This window comes from Eublepharis macularius, chromosome 5 (genome assembly GCF_028583425.1).
Source record: "Eublepharis macularius isolate TG4126 chromosome 5, MPM_Emac_v1.0, whole genome shotgun sequence".
Lineage (NCBI taxonomy): Eukaryota > Metazoa > Chordata > Lepidosauria > Squamata > Eublepharidae > Eublepharis > Eublepharis macularius.
In genome coordinates this window covers 32,317,232-32,332,993 of record NC_072794.1, presented here as the reverse complement: position 1 = coordinate 32,332,993, position 15,762 = coordinate 32,317,232, and the positions used below count along the sequence as shown (strand labels likewise).

Genomic DNA, 15,762 nt, shown 5'->3' with positions numbered 1-15,762 from the left:
CCTCTGCTTGAAGCCAGCTGGGTGACCTTGGGTCAGTCACGGTTTCTTGGAGCTCTCTCAGCCCCACCCACCTCACAGGGTGATTGTTGTGAGGATAATAATAACATACTTTGTAAACCACTCTGAGTGGGAGTTAAGTTGTCCTGAAGGGCGGTATATAAATCAAAAGTTATTATTATACCCTGCTGAGGTCCCTCCCTCCCCAAGCCTCACCCTCTCCAGGCTTCACCCCCCAAATATCCAGGAATTTCCTAACCAGGAGCTAACAATCCTACTAGGAGGTACACTTTCCTTCCACATTGACTTTGGGGCAACCTTGCAGAAAACACACTGATGGGTGAATGAAAGATGATTGGTTCCGTAACACCATGCAAGATTGATCCGTACCATGACAAACCATAATCAGATTTCTGCTGTACCAGGAACGCGTGAAACTGCATTATATGGAATCGGGTCCTTGGTCTATCAAGGTCAATTTCGTCTACAACAGCGGCAGCTCTTGAGTTTTTGAGAAGAGGTTTTTTACATCAGTTATTACCTGATCCTTTTAACTGGAGGTGCCAGGAATTGATCTCAAGACCTTCTGCAGGCCAAGAAGATTGTGATTGATTATTTATTATCCTATTGTGATTGTTACTCTGCTGGGAGTTTGTTCCCTTCCATTTTTGCTTGTGGTAGTTAAGAGCTCTATCATTACCCCTCCCCCCGACACACATACACGATACTTCATGCATTTGTCACAAGAGCGCTTAATGCATAAAATGGTCTTTAGTGGACTACAGTCTGGAACTGCAGTTCACAGGAACTTTCAGAAGCAGCCACCAGTCTGCTTTTTCTTTGCAACTGACAAACCAGAGGGGGAATGTAAAGAAACGACACCGATTTGCATTCAGCCACAGAAGTCATGGCAAGTGCAAGGGAAATGCAATGCTCTGTAGGCATGCAGGGAAGGTGTAAAGCCAGCACTGTTTTAACATTGTATTGCAGTTTATTAAAAAGAGAGAGAGAAAAACCCCTCTTTTCTTCAGCTTATCCAAGGCTGGATTAGCTACCACTTTGTAGCTGAGTTCAGCAGGAGATTTATTTTATGGAATTAATGGCAGAGTCCATAACACACAGGGACTGTGGCTGGCTGAAGCATGGGGAGCATGTATTTTTTAAAATACATGGACTTAAGCACTTTCTCTAGTGCTCTATTACTGTAAAACAAACAAACAAACAAACAAAGGAAAAGGGAGATAGAGAAGATGGAGATGAGACAATTTAAACCTGGTGGCAAAAAAGTTGCATATATGTGTATCAGTATTATACACACTTTTATCCCAGGAAAATTGTGTTAAAAAGGAATACTCAACAGTTCCTGGTTTGGGGCTCAAAACAGTTGATTAAAAACTCTACACCCAAAGCAAACATTGGAGTTCATTCTTTACCATTCTAGCCACCTTGCCTCTACTAAAGGGGACTTTAAAGCAGGGGTAGGCAGAAGGTACAGTGGCCTGCCTAATTTATAATGGATCATATGGTGCTTGGTTGCAGGGATTTTTGCAAAATTATCCAGAGTTCCACACCTTGATGTCATCCAGCAGGGCAATTACTATATCAAAGTGTGCAGTCAGGATAATTGAATACCGATCAGCTATGTGTTAAGAACTCCTGAGCATGCAGTCTTACTTGGTAAATTTAAAGCACATTTACAGACCACTAGTAATGAATGTATAATTCAAAAAGGGGCAATGGTGTTACTTTAAAAAGCATAGAGGAGTCCTGCACAGTTGGTCAGACCATTCCCTTCTAATGGAGAAGAGGGGAGATAGAAGAAATCAAAGGGACAGCCCTACTCTGTTTGCTGGGGGGCAGAGACCGGGGGGGGGGAGAAATCCCTCATTATACCATCCCCGATCAACTGCTTATATGGCTTGTGCAGAGAATAGTCCTGGTTACAGTTTTTTGCCCAGAGTCTTTGGGGATGTAAGTCGCCATCAATACTCCGTTACAAAAAATGAGGGGAGAGTTTGGTCTCACATTACATGGCAAGTTCAAAGTGAAAGGAGACACTGCAACATGTACTCACAAGAATCAGCTGCACATTTAACATTAGGAGGATTCACACCAAGACAGGGTTTCTACTATACATTTTAACATTGCAATGAGAAAATTGAAATATTACTTTAAAAATTGAAAGCTGGGTTTTGTAGGTGACCCGTGGGCAGGAAAAAGGGCTTTCTACAGAGATCTAAACTGAATTGTCTTCTCCTGAACTAGACCTTGCTGCTGTTGTAGTCTCTCCAGCTGCAACAAACTCGAATTCATGCAGCTCAGAAACCTGTGTAGTCCAGCCTCTCAGCTCTTGAGTCTTCCTTTGGACCACCTCCCATTTCTGAGCTTGTGAAATAAGAAGTCTTTTGTGCTTGAAAATATGTCTGTGTGGTCCTTAGTCACCAGAGAATTTTTTAACACAAATTGTATAAACTACTTCAGAGATAAAACTCAAAGAAGATCAGCAAGAAACTCCAACTTTTTAAAAGTAAAAAATTCCTTTAGACAGGGCTACTGTCAAATGTCCTCTCTCTTTAATAAAGGCTTAATGTGTAGAAATAGATTTTCATGGCATGGAGGTCATTAACAGCCCAATAAGCTGCTATTAAAAGGACAGGACAGGTCTACCCTATCCTTAGATGGCGGAATCTCATAAATTGTGGATGCACCCATCCCTCTGATATTATCCAGGATATTTAGTATTGAACAGACAAAGGACAATGCAAAACAAGGATAATGCAAGAATTTGAAAAACATGCCCCTAGACTCCATGCATTAGCGACAGCACTTATATACCGCTTTTCTAGACAGATTAGTGCCCCACTCAGAGCAGTCAACAAAGTGTTGTTATTGCTCCTGAACACACCTGGTTTTCATACCACACAACAGTTTAGGATTGGGACGGGAACCTGGGAGACCAGGAAGGGCTCTCCAGATACTCTGACCCGGAGAACACAACCTTATGCCTCATCGTACTATTTTCTCCCAAGAAAACTGAGGCCTGAGTATAGACAAGGGCAGTGGTTCTCAAATGTTCTGAAGCAGAACCTTCTTCTAAATTTACTGTCATTTCCAGGACTCCCTTACAAAGTAACTCTGGGCTACCTTCCCCTTCATAAAACACAGAAATCTCACACCAGGGGCCTTTTCACTCAGAGGCCTCCCTACAGTTTGGGTATTGACCAGCAGTAGTTTTTTCTCCCCAAGCCTCCTCACATCCTCATTGTTTGTTATCCTTCTATGGCTTCTTTGTTGCTTCTCTGAGCTTTCTCAAACTGGATCCACGTGGAGGTATTTTGTGCGTGTGACAGCAGCTCTCCCTCTCTCGGGGGCAGCTTTCCAAGCCCATTTGGGCTCTCCTTTTTCATGCCAGCCATTCGCCAAAGCTGCTGTGTGTCTGCACAAGTCAGGGTTGGCTCTGTGGAGAACTGCTGAAGGAAGCAACCTTTAGCATGATCCTCATTCTTTGGCCTACATAAATGAGGTCTGAGGCTTGACCAGTTTTTCCTGTCATGAAGTCAGCAGCTGAAATGTATAACATGAGGAGTAATCTGCCCGAGTTTCTGGTCATGCTGGGGAGAAAGGAGTTAAGTAATCCTTTTCCTATGTGGTACTGAGCAGAGAGGAAGGGTCTGTGTGACACTTAAGTCAAAATATGACTCGAGTTAGCTTCTGGTTGTCAACAAGGACTTTTAAAATGGAAGGTTTAAGAAATGGGAAAACATGGTGCTGGAATCTTATTCAAATACGTAGCAAACTTTTGCTAGATCTAGAAATTATCTCTAGCAGTTACTGAACCATTTCATTCACTGCTGAACTTGCTCTGTACACACAACCCTTCCGCACTATGACTGAACATAATGGAGAGGGACACCAGATGGGGAGTTTACTGCCTCACCCCCTGCCTCCATGCAATCATTAACTAGTGAGCATGCTGCCTGTGTGGGGAGGCAACATCTATGCATATGCTCCCCTACTCCCATAATTGGGGATGCCACTTTTTCAACATGGTCATTCATGGCGAGGGAATGTACATGTTGGCACCACCTTCGCGCATAGGTGTGTATAGCACTGAGGCAGGAGCAGAGACCAGAGGAGGGCTACCCTACTGGGCCAAAGGCAGCGGCTGCTCCAGGATAGGGTGAGGCCCCACTTGGGAAGACAGTAGCAGTATGATGGCCCCAGCAGGAGTTTGAGTGCACCACCTGCAGCAGACTCTCCCCCTACCAAGCAGCTGTTGAGCATAGCAGCATGGGCAGGTTTGCCAGCCCAGGGCATTGGCTGAGGACACAATGGGCAGCAAGGGCCTCTGGCTAGCCCTAGATGATGATGATGCAACCCCATCTAGGGTGGGGGGGAAGGCAAGCAAGGAGTTACGTGATGATCAAGGCACATTGAGGGGAGGAGCAGTGCTGGGTTTGGACAGCATGGGCGGAGCCCCAGGGATAAAAGGAAGATGTCAAAAGAAATGGGTAGAAGAGGAAGGCAAACTAACAGGGCAGCACAGTGCAGCTGGGGCCTTGGGCAAGATAAGACATCTAGCCCTTTGCGAGCCTGGTGGAACTGGCCCACGGTAGAGGCACAGCTCAGTCCCGATGTTTTAAAAGGGCAAAGCGGGCAGGTAAAGGGAACTGCACTCATGTGGATTACTTACGTGAGCTTTGCCCATTGCAATAAAGGGAAGGAGCACCACTGAGAAGCAGCTTTTCCTGTTCAGAAAGGGTCTCTGCATTGCCATGACATACATTTGTAAGTTGGGCCTGGGCCCAAGATGGTGAGGTGTGAACTCCAGCCTGAGCTATGACTGGACCCTAAATACGCTGTTGGCGTTCAGTGCCGTCAAGTGCAGCAGTGAGAATCATACTGCCCAACCTTTTAATCTGGTCAAGAGAATGTAGATGAAGTGCTCTGAACATTTCAAATGTGCTATATAAAGGTACTGCGATGATTAATCAATTCAGCTTTAGACCAGAGGGTTAGGCCATGCTTTTTGGCGCTTCAGTGGCTGCAGAAAAGTGATGTCATCTTTTCCAGCTGCAGCACATCTGTTCCAAAAAATGGAGGGGGTGGCATGTGTGTCTGTTTCTGAGTACAAACGCTAGAAAACTGTGTCCCACATTGATTGGTTGGAGGCCCCCCAAACAGGTGCTACAAATGCATTAAAATCAAACGCATGGGCGAAATCTGCTGAAAGAAGCTGGCACGTTGATAAAATTAAGTACTGCTTGGTACCTAGGGGACAATTACTGGGTCAGGAACAAAGGCTAGCAAATTCCTTCTGCCTCCATAGTTTGTCTCCAAACACAACCTCCCCGCCTAAGCATAATGAGGAGGAGAGGACAGATTCTTGAACTGGTCCATGGCCTCTTTGATGTCCCATTTTTTATTGCAAAATATGTGTTTCAACATCTTGCCAATTCTCAGGACTTAGCAAGGATTTGCAAAGCAGATGTTCAACTCCTAAGGCACCTTTTCCCATTCACACAGATAGCACATTTTCAGACCGGCTGTGGCTGTCTCATCTCAAAAGCCTCTTTCTTTTTTTCCCCCATTGTTTATTGTCCGCATCTTCTGTGTTGTCAGGAGGGTCAGGCGTGACTAACCCATCCGTCAGCTTATAGTAGACTATTGTTGAATCTGACTCAACTATAGCCAGCATGATGGACATCGGGGAATCGGACACTGTACACGTTCTCTTCATGATCTGTCTCATCCTGAAAGAAAACCCCAAAAAAGTCAGCCATCATATTTCAAGTGACCTCACCTTGCCCCGCCATTCCCTCCCCCTGCCTGAGGGCCTTTAAAAAAACAGCAATCAACATTGTTATAGTGCTATAACCTTATAACAAACTATCAGGTTGTCTGAACTCTCACTTTTCATTTTTTTAAAAAGCCTGCAGCCCCTTCGCTGTGGAGATATGCATTTCCTCTTAGATCTCTGCAATGAAAGCAACTAGAAACTTACATTGGGAAAAAAAACCCCAGAACCTGGTAATCCAGAGAGCTCTTTTCAACAAACTGGTAGAAGTTCTAACACTATAATGATATGTTAATTTCGGATTTTTCAGAAAACCCTGGAAAACACCTCTGATGGAGGGGAAAACCTCCAGTGCGACTGGGGCAGGGAAAATGCCAGGAATCCTGCCATGCAGAAGCCCCATTTCTACTGCGTTGTATCAGCAGCTGCAGCAGCAATGGGGAAACCACACACGCCCATCCCCATGTAGAAAACACCTGCATCCAAAGGCAGGAGATAACTCAGGATCTCTGGGCCCTATTTCCTCTTCTGATTCTGAGCTAGCTCTCACAGTGTAGTCATTGGTTCCCAGGCAGGTAACTAGTTGCCTCAGCCATGAATGCCACATTGAAACTCAATTCTTTTGTGCTCCATTGCACACAGAAAGGAGAACCGTTGTGGGACAGAGGCAGGCTGTAGGCCGAACATTCTTGGTAAGTTGCTAACAGTTAATTTTCTCAATTGAGACCAATTTAGTGAATGCAGCCAAGGACAAAGCTGCTGCTTCATCTGAAATACGAATATGCCATCTGGTTGCCACGTATCCACTCTGCGCAGGATACAGTTTAGAGGCTATTCTTTCAGGGCATGCATCTCTGGAACTAGGACAAATTTGAACCAGAGCTCCGGATGCCTCGAGGGAGCCCTGTTGGGGCAAACGTGCAGAATTCCCAATCAAGTCTGCTTCTGCACAAGTTATTTGTGGAGGAAACAGAGAGAAGAATCTGAGCAGAGCTCTTCTTGAGAAATCACACAGAAGGCATTGTGTGAAGCACATCTGCTGTGAATGGGGATATTGACAAACCGTGTGTCAAGTTGATATCACAACGTAGACATGCCAAGAGGCTTTTCTACTTCAAAAAGGCACTGTGGGGCCCAGAAAGGAATTGCATTGGGAGGACAGAGACAGGTACTCTCTCCCCCCACCCCTTCCTATGATCCATATTTTTCAACCTGTCTTCCTCTGAACTTCTGAGAGCCAGCACAAGCCAACCCACGAATATAGTAGATAGCAGAATCCGAATGTAAAAGGAGACTGGTTGTGATTGCAATTTTCAATCATTTGAACTCTCATCAAAGAGCAGGAAATGGATGGCATTACAAGAAAAACCCCGCTCTAGAATGCCTTCTTCCCTGCCAGACAGCTATAGAACATGAACGTTCAAATTACTTGATTGTACGCAAACCAGTCCCATAAACAGAGTTATAATCCTAGTCTAACTGCAGTACAAATAAAGAAGAGTCCTGTGGGACCTTAAATGCTAACAGTTTTTTTATTCTAGTGCAACTTTTTGTGAACCCTGACCTGGATAGCAAAGGGGACCGTGGAGAGTTGCAAATTTTGCACCAAGGAGAGAGAAAAAGGGGTTGACGTGGCCAGTGCTGAACAGATTAAGCAGATGGATACAAATAAAAGCACCCTTTACACAAAACTTTTCTGTCTTTTTGAGATGTCTAAATGATCTTCAGGTATATACTGATGTGGACCAAGGTCACCAGGCCAATCTCAAACAGAAAACCAGTCATTCCCCTGGCTGGAAATCCAAAATGTGCAGAGGAACACCTTACCCATACCACATAGGAAGGAATGTGCTACATCTATCAATTTGTACATGAAGGCCCAATGTACACTACTCCTTTCCACAGGAGGAAAAACAGGGAAAGGAGAAGATGGTATAAACAGGACCTATGCACATAGGACTGCATGTTGCACACCTGCCCTAATCAGCAACTATTTTTTTTTATAATAATTTTTATTTTATTAGTAAGATTAAATGCCCAATAAAGGGGCAGAGAAAAGAAAAATTAAAGAAAAAGGAAGAGAAAGAGAGAGAAAAAAGAGAAAAAGAATGAAACAAAAATTAAAGAAAAATAATACATATTTCATTTTTCATTTTCCTCTTCAACATCTATTTTATCTTTACACACACTATACTTTTAATACCTCTAAAATTCACAATACTGCCCCCCTTCTATTTATTTTTCCCAAGTTTGTCTTCTTAGTAATCAAATCCACAAATCATCAATTCATTTTTTCTCATCTCATGCAGAAAGTCAATAAGGGGTTTCCAGTTAGCCATGAAAGCAGACAGTGTTTTATCTTTAATCAAAGCAGTAAGTTTAGCCATCTCCGCTAACTTCATCATTTTCACAATCATAAGAACATAAGCAAAGCCATGTTGGATCAGGCCAGTGGCCCATCCAGTCCAACATTCTGTCACACACAGTGGCTAGAAATCCAGTGCCATCTAAAGGACTGTCAGTGAGGCCAGGACACCAGAAGCCCTCCCACTGCCTTCCTTCCAGCACCAAGACAACAGAGCACCACCTCCCCACAAAGAGAATACCATCTATCTCCTGTGGCTAATAGCCACTGATGGACCTCTGCTCCATATATTTGTCCAGTCCCCTCTTGAAGCTGGCAATGCTTGTAGCTGCCACCACCTCCTGTGGCAACGAATTCCATGTGTTTATCACCCTTTGTGTAAAGTAGTATTTTCTTCTATCTGTTCTAACCCGACTGCTCAATAATTTCATAGAGTGCCCACGAGTTCTTGTATTGTGAGAAAGGGAGAAAAACACATCTTTCTCGACCTTCTCTAACCCGTGCATTATCTTGTAAACCTCTATCATGTCTCCCCTCAGTCGTCTTTTCTCCAGGCTAAAGAGCCCCAAGCGCCTCAATCTTTCCTCATAGGGAAAGTGTTCCAACCCTTTAATCATTTTAGTTGCCCTTCTCTGTACTTTTTCCAGTGCTATGATATCTTTTTTAAGGTGTGGCGACCAGAACTGTACACAGTACTCCAAATGAGGCCTCACCATCGATTTATACAGAGGCATTATGATACCGGCTGATTTGTTTTCAATCCCTTTCCTAATAACCCCTAGCATAGCATTAGCTTTTTTTATGGCAGTCGCACACTGTGCTGACGTTTTTAGTGAGTTATCTATCATGACTCCAAGATCTCTCTCTTGGTCAGTCTCCGCCAGTTCAGACCCCATCAACTTGTATTTATATTTTGGATTTTTGGTTCCAATGTGCATTACTTTGCACTTGGCTACATTGAACCTCATTTGCCACATGGATGCCCACTCTTCTAGCCTCGACAGATTCCTTTGGAGTGCCTCACAATCCTCTCTGGCTTTCACCACCCTGAACAATTTCGTGTCATCTGCAAATTTAGCCACTTCACTGCTTAATCCCAATTCCAAATCATTAATAAACAAGTTAAAAAGCATTGGACCCAATACCGACCCCTGTGGCACCCCACTGCTCACCACCCTCCACTGTGAGAAGTGCCCGTTTATGCTCACTCTCTGTTTCCTATTAATTAGCCAGTTTTCGATCCACAAGAGGACTTGGCCCTTTATCCCATAGCTACTGAGCTTACTTAGGAGCCTTTGATGAGGAACTTTGTCAAAAGCTTTCTGGAAGTCAAGATAAACAATATCTATCGGGTCTCCCTTGTCCACTTGTTTGTTCACTCCCTCAAAGAACTCTAACAGATTGGTGAGACAAGATCTTCCCTTACAGAACCCATGCTGAGTTTTCCTCATCAGCTTTTGGTCATCAATGTGCCCACTAATTTTATTTTTGATAATAGTTTCCACCAACTTACCCGGTATTGACGTCAGGCTGACTGGCCTGTAATTTCCCGGATCTCCCCTGGAACCTTTTTTAAAGATGGGGACAACATTAGCTACCTTCCAGTCCTCAGGAACAGATGCAGAGTTTAATGACAGATTACATATTTTTGTGAGGAGATCTACAAGTTCACACTTGAGTTCTTTCAGAACTCTTGGATGTATGCCATCTGGGCCCGGTGATTTATCAGTTTTTAAATTATCTAGCAGTCGCATAACCTCCTCTCTCGTCACCTCAATGTGACTCAGGTCTTTCAAAACCCCTCCCAAAGTCAGTGCTTCCGGAGTGGGCATGCACTTCTTATCTTCCACAGTGAAGACAGAAGCAAAGAACGCATTCAGCTTCTCGGCCATTTCCCTATCACCCTTTAGTAATCCTTTTACGCCTTGGTCATCCAAGGGCCCCACGGCCTCCCTAGCTGGTTTCCTACTTCTAATATATTTAAAGAATTGTTTATTGTTTTTCTTTATGTTCTTTGCAATATGCTCCTCATATTCCCTTTTTGCCTGTCTGATCACAGACTTGCACTTTTTTTGCCACAGCTTATGCTCCTTTTTATCAACCTCACTCCGACTAGTTTTCCACTGCCTAAAAGAATCCTTTTTACCTTTTACAGCTTCTATTACATTGCTTGTTAACCATGCTGGCCTTTTCCTAAACCTATTTGTGCCTTTCCTAACCAGCGGTATATATTTAATTTGAGCTTCCAGGATTGTAGTTTTAAATAGTCTCCAAGATTCCCCAAGTGTTTTGACCTTTTTTACTTTCCCTTTCAGTTTCTTCTTCACGTACCCCCTCATCTCAGAAAAGTTACCCCTTTTGAAGTTAAACATGGCTGTGTTGGTCTTATTTGGCAATTTCCTATTTATACATATGTTGTACTCAATAACATTATGGTCACTGTTCCCAAGTGGTGCAATCACATTTACATCTCTCACCAGGTCTTCAGCATTACTGAGGACCAAATCCAGGATCACCTCTCCCCTAGTAGGTTCTGTAACCATCTGTTCCATAGCACAGTCATTGAGACAGTCTAGAAACTCACTTTCTCTTCCCCGATTCGAACACCCATTGGCCCAGTCAATGTGTGGGTAGTTAAAATCACCCATTACAACACAGTTTTTTTGTTTAGCAGCCATCTTTAATCCTGTCATCATTTTATAATCCTCCTCTATTTTCTGATCTGGAGGGCGATAACAAACTCCCACAGTTAAGTTTCCATTTGGGCCCGTAATTTCAACCCATAGCATTTCCAGAAGCGAATCTAATTCAGTTACCTTCTCAATCTTACTGGAATGTATACCTTCTCTGACATATAGAGCCACCCCACCACCAACCCTTCCCTCCCTATCCTTCCGATATAATTTATATCCAGGAATCACCGTGTCCCACTGATTTTCCTCATCCCACCAAGTTTCTGATATGCCCACAATGTCTATGGATTCGCCCAACACTAAACATTCCAGCTCCCCAATTTTACCTCGGACACTTCTAGCATTTGTATATAAACACCTGTAACTTCCCCGGCACACTTTGCCTCGAGACGTAGTTAGGTCATCTGCACTGTTTGTCTCCATCTCAGTTGACAACTCTAATCTATCTCCCTGTAGAAGTGTTATACCTAGCCCTTCATCTCTCTGAGATGAACCATCCTGAACCAGAGACACTTTATCTCTTGTCGGCTTTCCCCTAGCATTTAGTTTAAAAACTGCTCTGCCACCTTTTTGATTTTAAGTGCCAGCAGCCGGGTTCCTTCTCGGGACAAGTGGAGACCGTCTCTCTTGTACAGCTCCCGCTTGTCCCAAAAAGAATCCCAGTGCCTAACAAACTTGAACCCTTCCTCCCTACACCATCGTCTCATCCACGCATTGAGACTCCTGATCTGCGTTTGTCTCTCTGGCCCTGCGCGTGGAACAGGTAGCACTTCTGAGAAGGCTACCTTGGAGGTCCTGGCCTTGAGTCTCCTGCCTAACAGCCTAAATTTTTGTTCCAAGACCTCACGACTGCATTTCCCAACATCGTTGGTTCCAACATGGACCACGACCGCTGACTCTTCCCCAGCACTATCTACCAGCCTATCTATAACACGCGTAATGTCCGCTACCTTCGCACCAGGCAGGCAAGTCACCATACGGTCAGAACGCGGTTGTGCCACCCAGCTATCTACTTGTCTAAGGATCGAATCACCAACTACCAAGAGCCTCCCTCCCGCCCCACCCAGGGATGGTTCCTTGATGCGAAAGGAAACCTGCTCACCAACTGAAGAAGAGGTCCCTTCTGAGGGCATGTTCCCCTTATCCTCAATACGGTGCCCTGATTCCACAAGATCCTCATTCTCCTTGACAACAAGAACGCTGCCATTTTTAGAGTGGGACACATCTGTCCTGTCCCTGAGAATCTTGTCCTCGTGCCTATCTAACTGTCTCCGCTTCTCCAGGTCAGCCACCTTGGCCTCAAGGGTACGTACTCGTTCCCTGAGAACCAGGAGCTCCTTGCAGCGAGCACACATCCAGGACTTCTGACCAGAAGGCAGATAGTCATACATGTGACACTCAGTGCAATACATTGGAAAGCCCCCAACCCCCTGCTGGCATTCTGACTTCATTATTCTGTTTTAGGAATAACACACATTTTTAGGAATAACACACATTTAGGAATAACACACATTATTCTGTTTTAGGAATAACACAATCCAGTCATCCATCGAAGGCAATACTGTACTTTTCCCTTTTCCAATGGCCTAGCCGCCATTGTCATATATAGAAATAGAATACCATGTTTGTTTTCCAGCTGTTTGTCCATTAGTCCCTAATCAGCAACCATTTCTGTGCAGGAGGTGAGGGGGGGGGGAAACCCACTCTCGGGAATTGTTGCTGATTAAAGCCTAGGTCTCATTGGAGTATCTGGGCTATGTACCTTCAGATTGCAGGACTGAAGCTTGCAATAAGATTGTTTTTCTGTACAAAAGAATTGCCTCCAGAAAGACAGTCTTTAGACTTCACGACAAATCTCTGTTCGTGACGGGCAGGAACAGAGCTTGCTGCTGTGCTTGCACATCCCCTCCCACCCCCGGCTGTTTGCTTGCAGAGCGTGACTGGAGTCTTCCTGGTTTAGGAGACCTCCAATGGGCCTTAAAGGATGAGCAAGATGGAATTTGTTTCCTCTCCAGAGACTGAGATTCTGAAGAGGAAGGGAACAAACTAGAAGGACGGGTGGCCACAAAAGGCACTAAAGCGCCATCGCTGGAAAATTTAAGGTCCAACCTTCCTCCAAGGAGCCTCCCTCTCACTGAAGTGCTCATCTTTCGGAGGAAGAGCCATTTGAGCTGGCAGAAGGCTCCTTAGGCTGGAGGGAGGCTCCAAACTCTGCCCACTAAAGTGGTAGGAGAGGGGCAGGATCCACCCCACTGCTAACATTAGAATGTGCAGAATGCCCCAGGTTCAATCTGCAGTCAAAAAGATCTCAGAGAGCAGGTGGTAGGGGAAAGAGAACCCTTCTCTGTCTGAGACCTTGGAGAGCTGCTGCTTTAGTAGAGGAGACGTCGCTGAGATAAATGGATCAGTGGTTTGACTTAACATAAAGTACCATCATGCGTTCTACTTGTATGACACTCTGAAGTTGGCAAAAGCAGTTTATAAGCAGTAAAAAATTAATAGTTAAATGCTTTGCCGCAGTTTTTTTAAAAAATCCTGCCATCTAGAAAGCTAGCAACGTCAAGGAAACAGTCAGGACAGTTGGTAACTTTCCGCAGGTGGGCTTACTTTGAGATAGGGAGCAGTCAAGCTTCCGCTTGTGCTGTAAAGTCACAACAGGGCTGTGATTTTGCTCAGTTTTGAAGATTTGTGCAAGTCCAAAATTCTGCGTGTAGACACTGAATTTTGCTGCAGGGAAGCAGAGGTGACAACTAACACTGTATACTTCTTAATATGCAGAAGCCCTTCCAGAGCCACACAGGAGAACTGGCACCAGCTCTTTCATGAAGTCACTTGGCAGTTACGATCCAAAGTCAGACAGAGCAGGCTTGAGAGAAATCACACGTTGCATATTTGCTCAATTGGAAAGGCTGGTCACAAACCGGACTTTCCATCAATGTAATTCATTCACCCATTCCAAGAATGCACCTCTTTCACTCAGATGCCAGAGTCAGAGCAAACAGCGTCCCCACCGTACAGATTTATGGAAACATTACATGGATGAATAGCTGAGTGAAAAGAGCAGAAGATGCATACATTATTATATTATATCCTCCAGTAATAAAAACAAGTTTCTACGCAGATTTGCAGGGTTCTACTGATGCCTAAGGAGTCAGCATGTCACATGTTCTCATGCGGCGCTACCTGTGACTGCTCTGAAAACTATTGGAGGAGATGTGAGGGGTGTAAAGGCAGATTTCAGAGTTACGTGTATTTCATCATTCTGCTTTATACAAGTATGAAGCAGGGAAGATCCTGCTAGTTGGTTAACAGCAGCTGAATAAGATTTGGCTGAGTTTGTTTCTTCTCTAAATAGTGTAATAAATGTATTCATCCATCATTCATATAAACCAGAGGTAGGTAGTCATATAATTCATAATAGTGGATAAAACATACAGGCAGCAGTGGTGTTCCAGCTCTTAATCAGCTCAGACTATATAGACCTCATCAGTTCTCAGAAGCTAAGCAGGGTCAGCCTTGATTAGTAATTGGATGGGAGACCTCCAATGAAGACCAGGATTGCAGAAGCAGATAATGGCAAACCACCTCTGTTAGTCTCTTGCCTTGAAAATGCCAGCAGGGGCGGGGGGCAGTCGCCACTAGTTAGCTATGACTTGAGGGCAGGATTTCATTCAAGGGAATGTACCATAACTTGCTGCTAAATGCAAAGGTACAACAGCCAGTATGATAAAAGCCCCAGGTACATACAGATAACTGCTTGGGAAGTCAGCATCCCAACAGCATCATTCTAAGCAGAGTCCTACCTTTCTTAGAGTCTCTCTACACGAGACGCCTTGGTGCATGTAGGGAGATGTAGCAGGGAAGTGTAGTCTAAAAAGACAGAGCCAGCAGAGATCGCTCCGCAGAGGGTTCATTAACTTCATCTTTGCCAGGTCAAAAGCTCTATCAATTTCACCTCTTCAGTCTAAAACTGTGTGGGATCATAATCAGAGGGCAGCAAGGAATACAAATGGGCTGGAGCTGCCTTCCAGGACCAGGCTTGGACCTGGAGAGGTTATAAAGAACTGAAGTTTCCCTTCTGGCATTTCACAACCCCTTCACACAGCTCCAGAGTATAGCAAAGCCTTTGCCCTGCTGCCGGCTCTGTATTTTTAAACTACCCTTCTCAGCTAACATTGCATCTCCTGACACGTGTCCACATGTCAGATGTCTCGTGTAGAGAAACTCAATCCACTGACTTCAACTGGTTTAGAGGGGTGTAACACTGCTTAAGATGGGAAACAAGTTAAATGAAAGATAATCTTGTGATCCTTTTGTACATGAACATCCTTGCCCCAAACAATGTGGATCAGCTTTCTCTATTTACAGTACACAGGTCTGATATATTTTTAAATTAGGAATGTTTCCCCAAAGTTTCCCCATTTCTCATTCACTGATCTCCATATATATTCTCTCTCTCTCCAATATATATCTCAAAATTCAAACCACGGCAATCCACACCATGCCCCAAGAAAAATCTACATTCTACAATGTATATTAACGTACAAAACACTTTGTCTTATTTTGCAGGAAAGGGTCATGGGGAAGAGCCAGAAGCTATGCAGAATACTGGAGCCCCACTAACAGCCACCAGAATTCTCATCTACAGCCCTTCCGGCTTCTACGATTTACCAAAGGAACACTGCAAGCGACAAACAGCTCTGAATGTTGCCACCCTTGCTTTTTGTCCAGCTGCAAATGCAAAGGCAAAATGCTCCAAGGATACTTACTCACCAGTCATGGCTGAACGACACATGGACTGGAACTGGCACCACCACTTGCAAATCATCAGCTTCTCTCTCGCGCCCACGAAGACACACGAGCTGGAATTCTGCTAGCCCGACATAAGAGACTTCATGCCAGTTTCGAGC

The 15,762-nt window shown here is 44.4% G+C and overlaps 1 protein-coding gene across 2 annotated transcripts in view; it reads right to left on the bottom strand.

Moving 5' to 3' along the window:
• Positions 1-5,400: 5,400 nt before the first annotated feature.
• TSEN15 (tRNA splicing endonuclease subunit 15) overlaps positions 5,401-15,762 on the bottom strand; it is a 17,305-nt gene continuing 6,943 nt past the window's right edge. The window contains exons 3-5 of one of the 2 annotated variants that reach the window (XM_054981456.1): positions 15,626-15,761; positions 9,673-9,726; positions 5,401-5,750 (exon numbers count right to left, since the gene is read on the bottom strand). In XM_054981456.1, the coding sequence (XP_054837431.1) occupies positions 5,555-5,750; positions 9,673-9,726; positions 15,626-15,761 (386 nt within the window). In that variant the 3' untranslated portion in view covers positions 5,401-5,554. The remainder of the gene's footprint in view (positions 5,751-9,672; positions 9,727-15,625; position 15,762) is intronic. The other variant, XM_054981457.1, reaches the window with a different exon arrangement.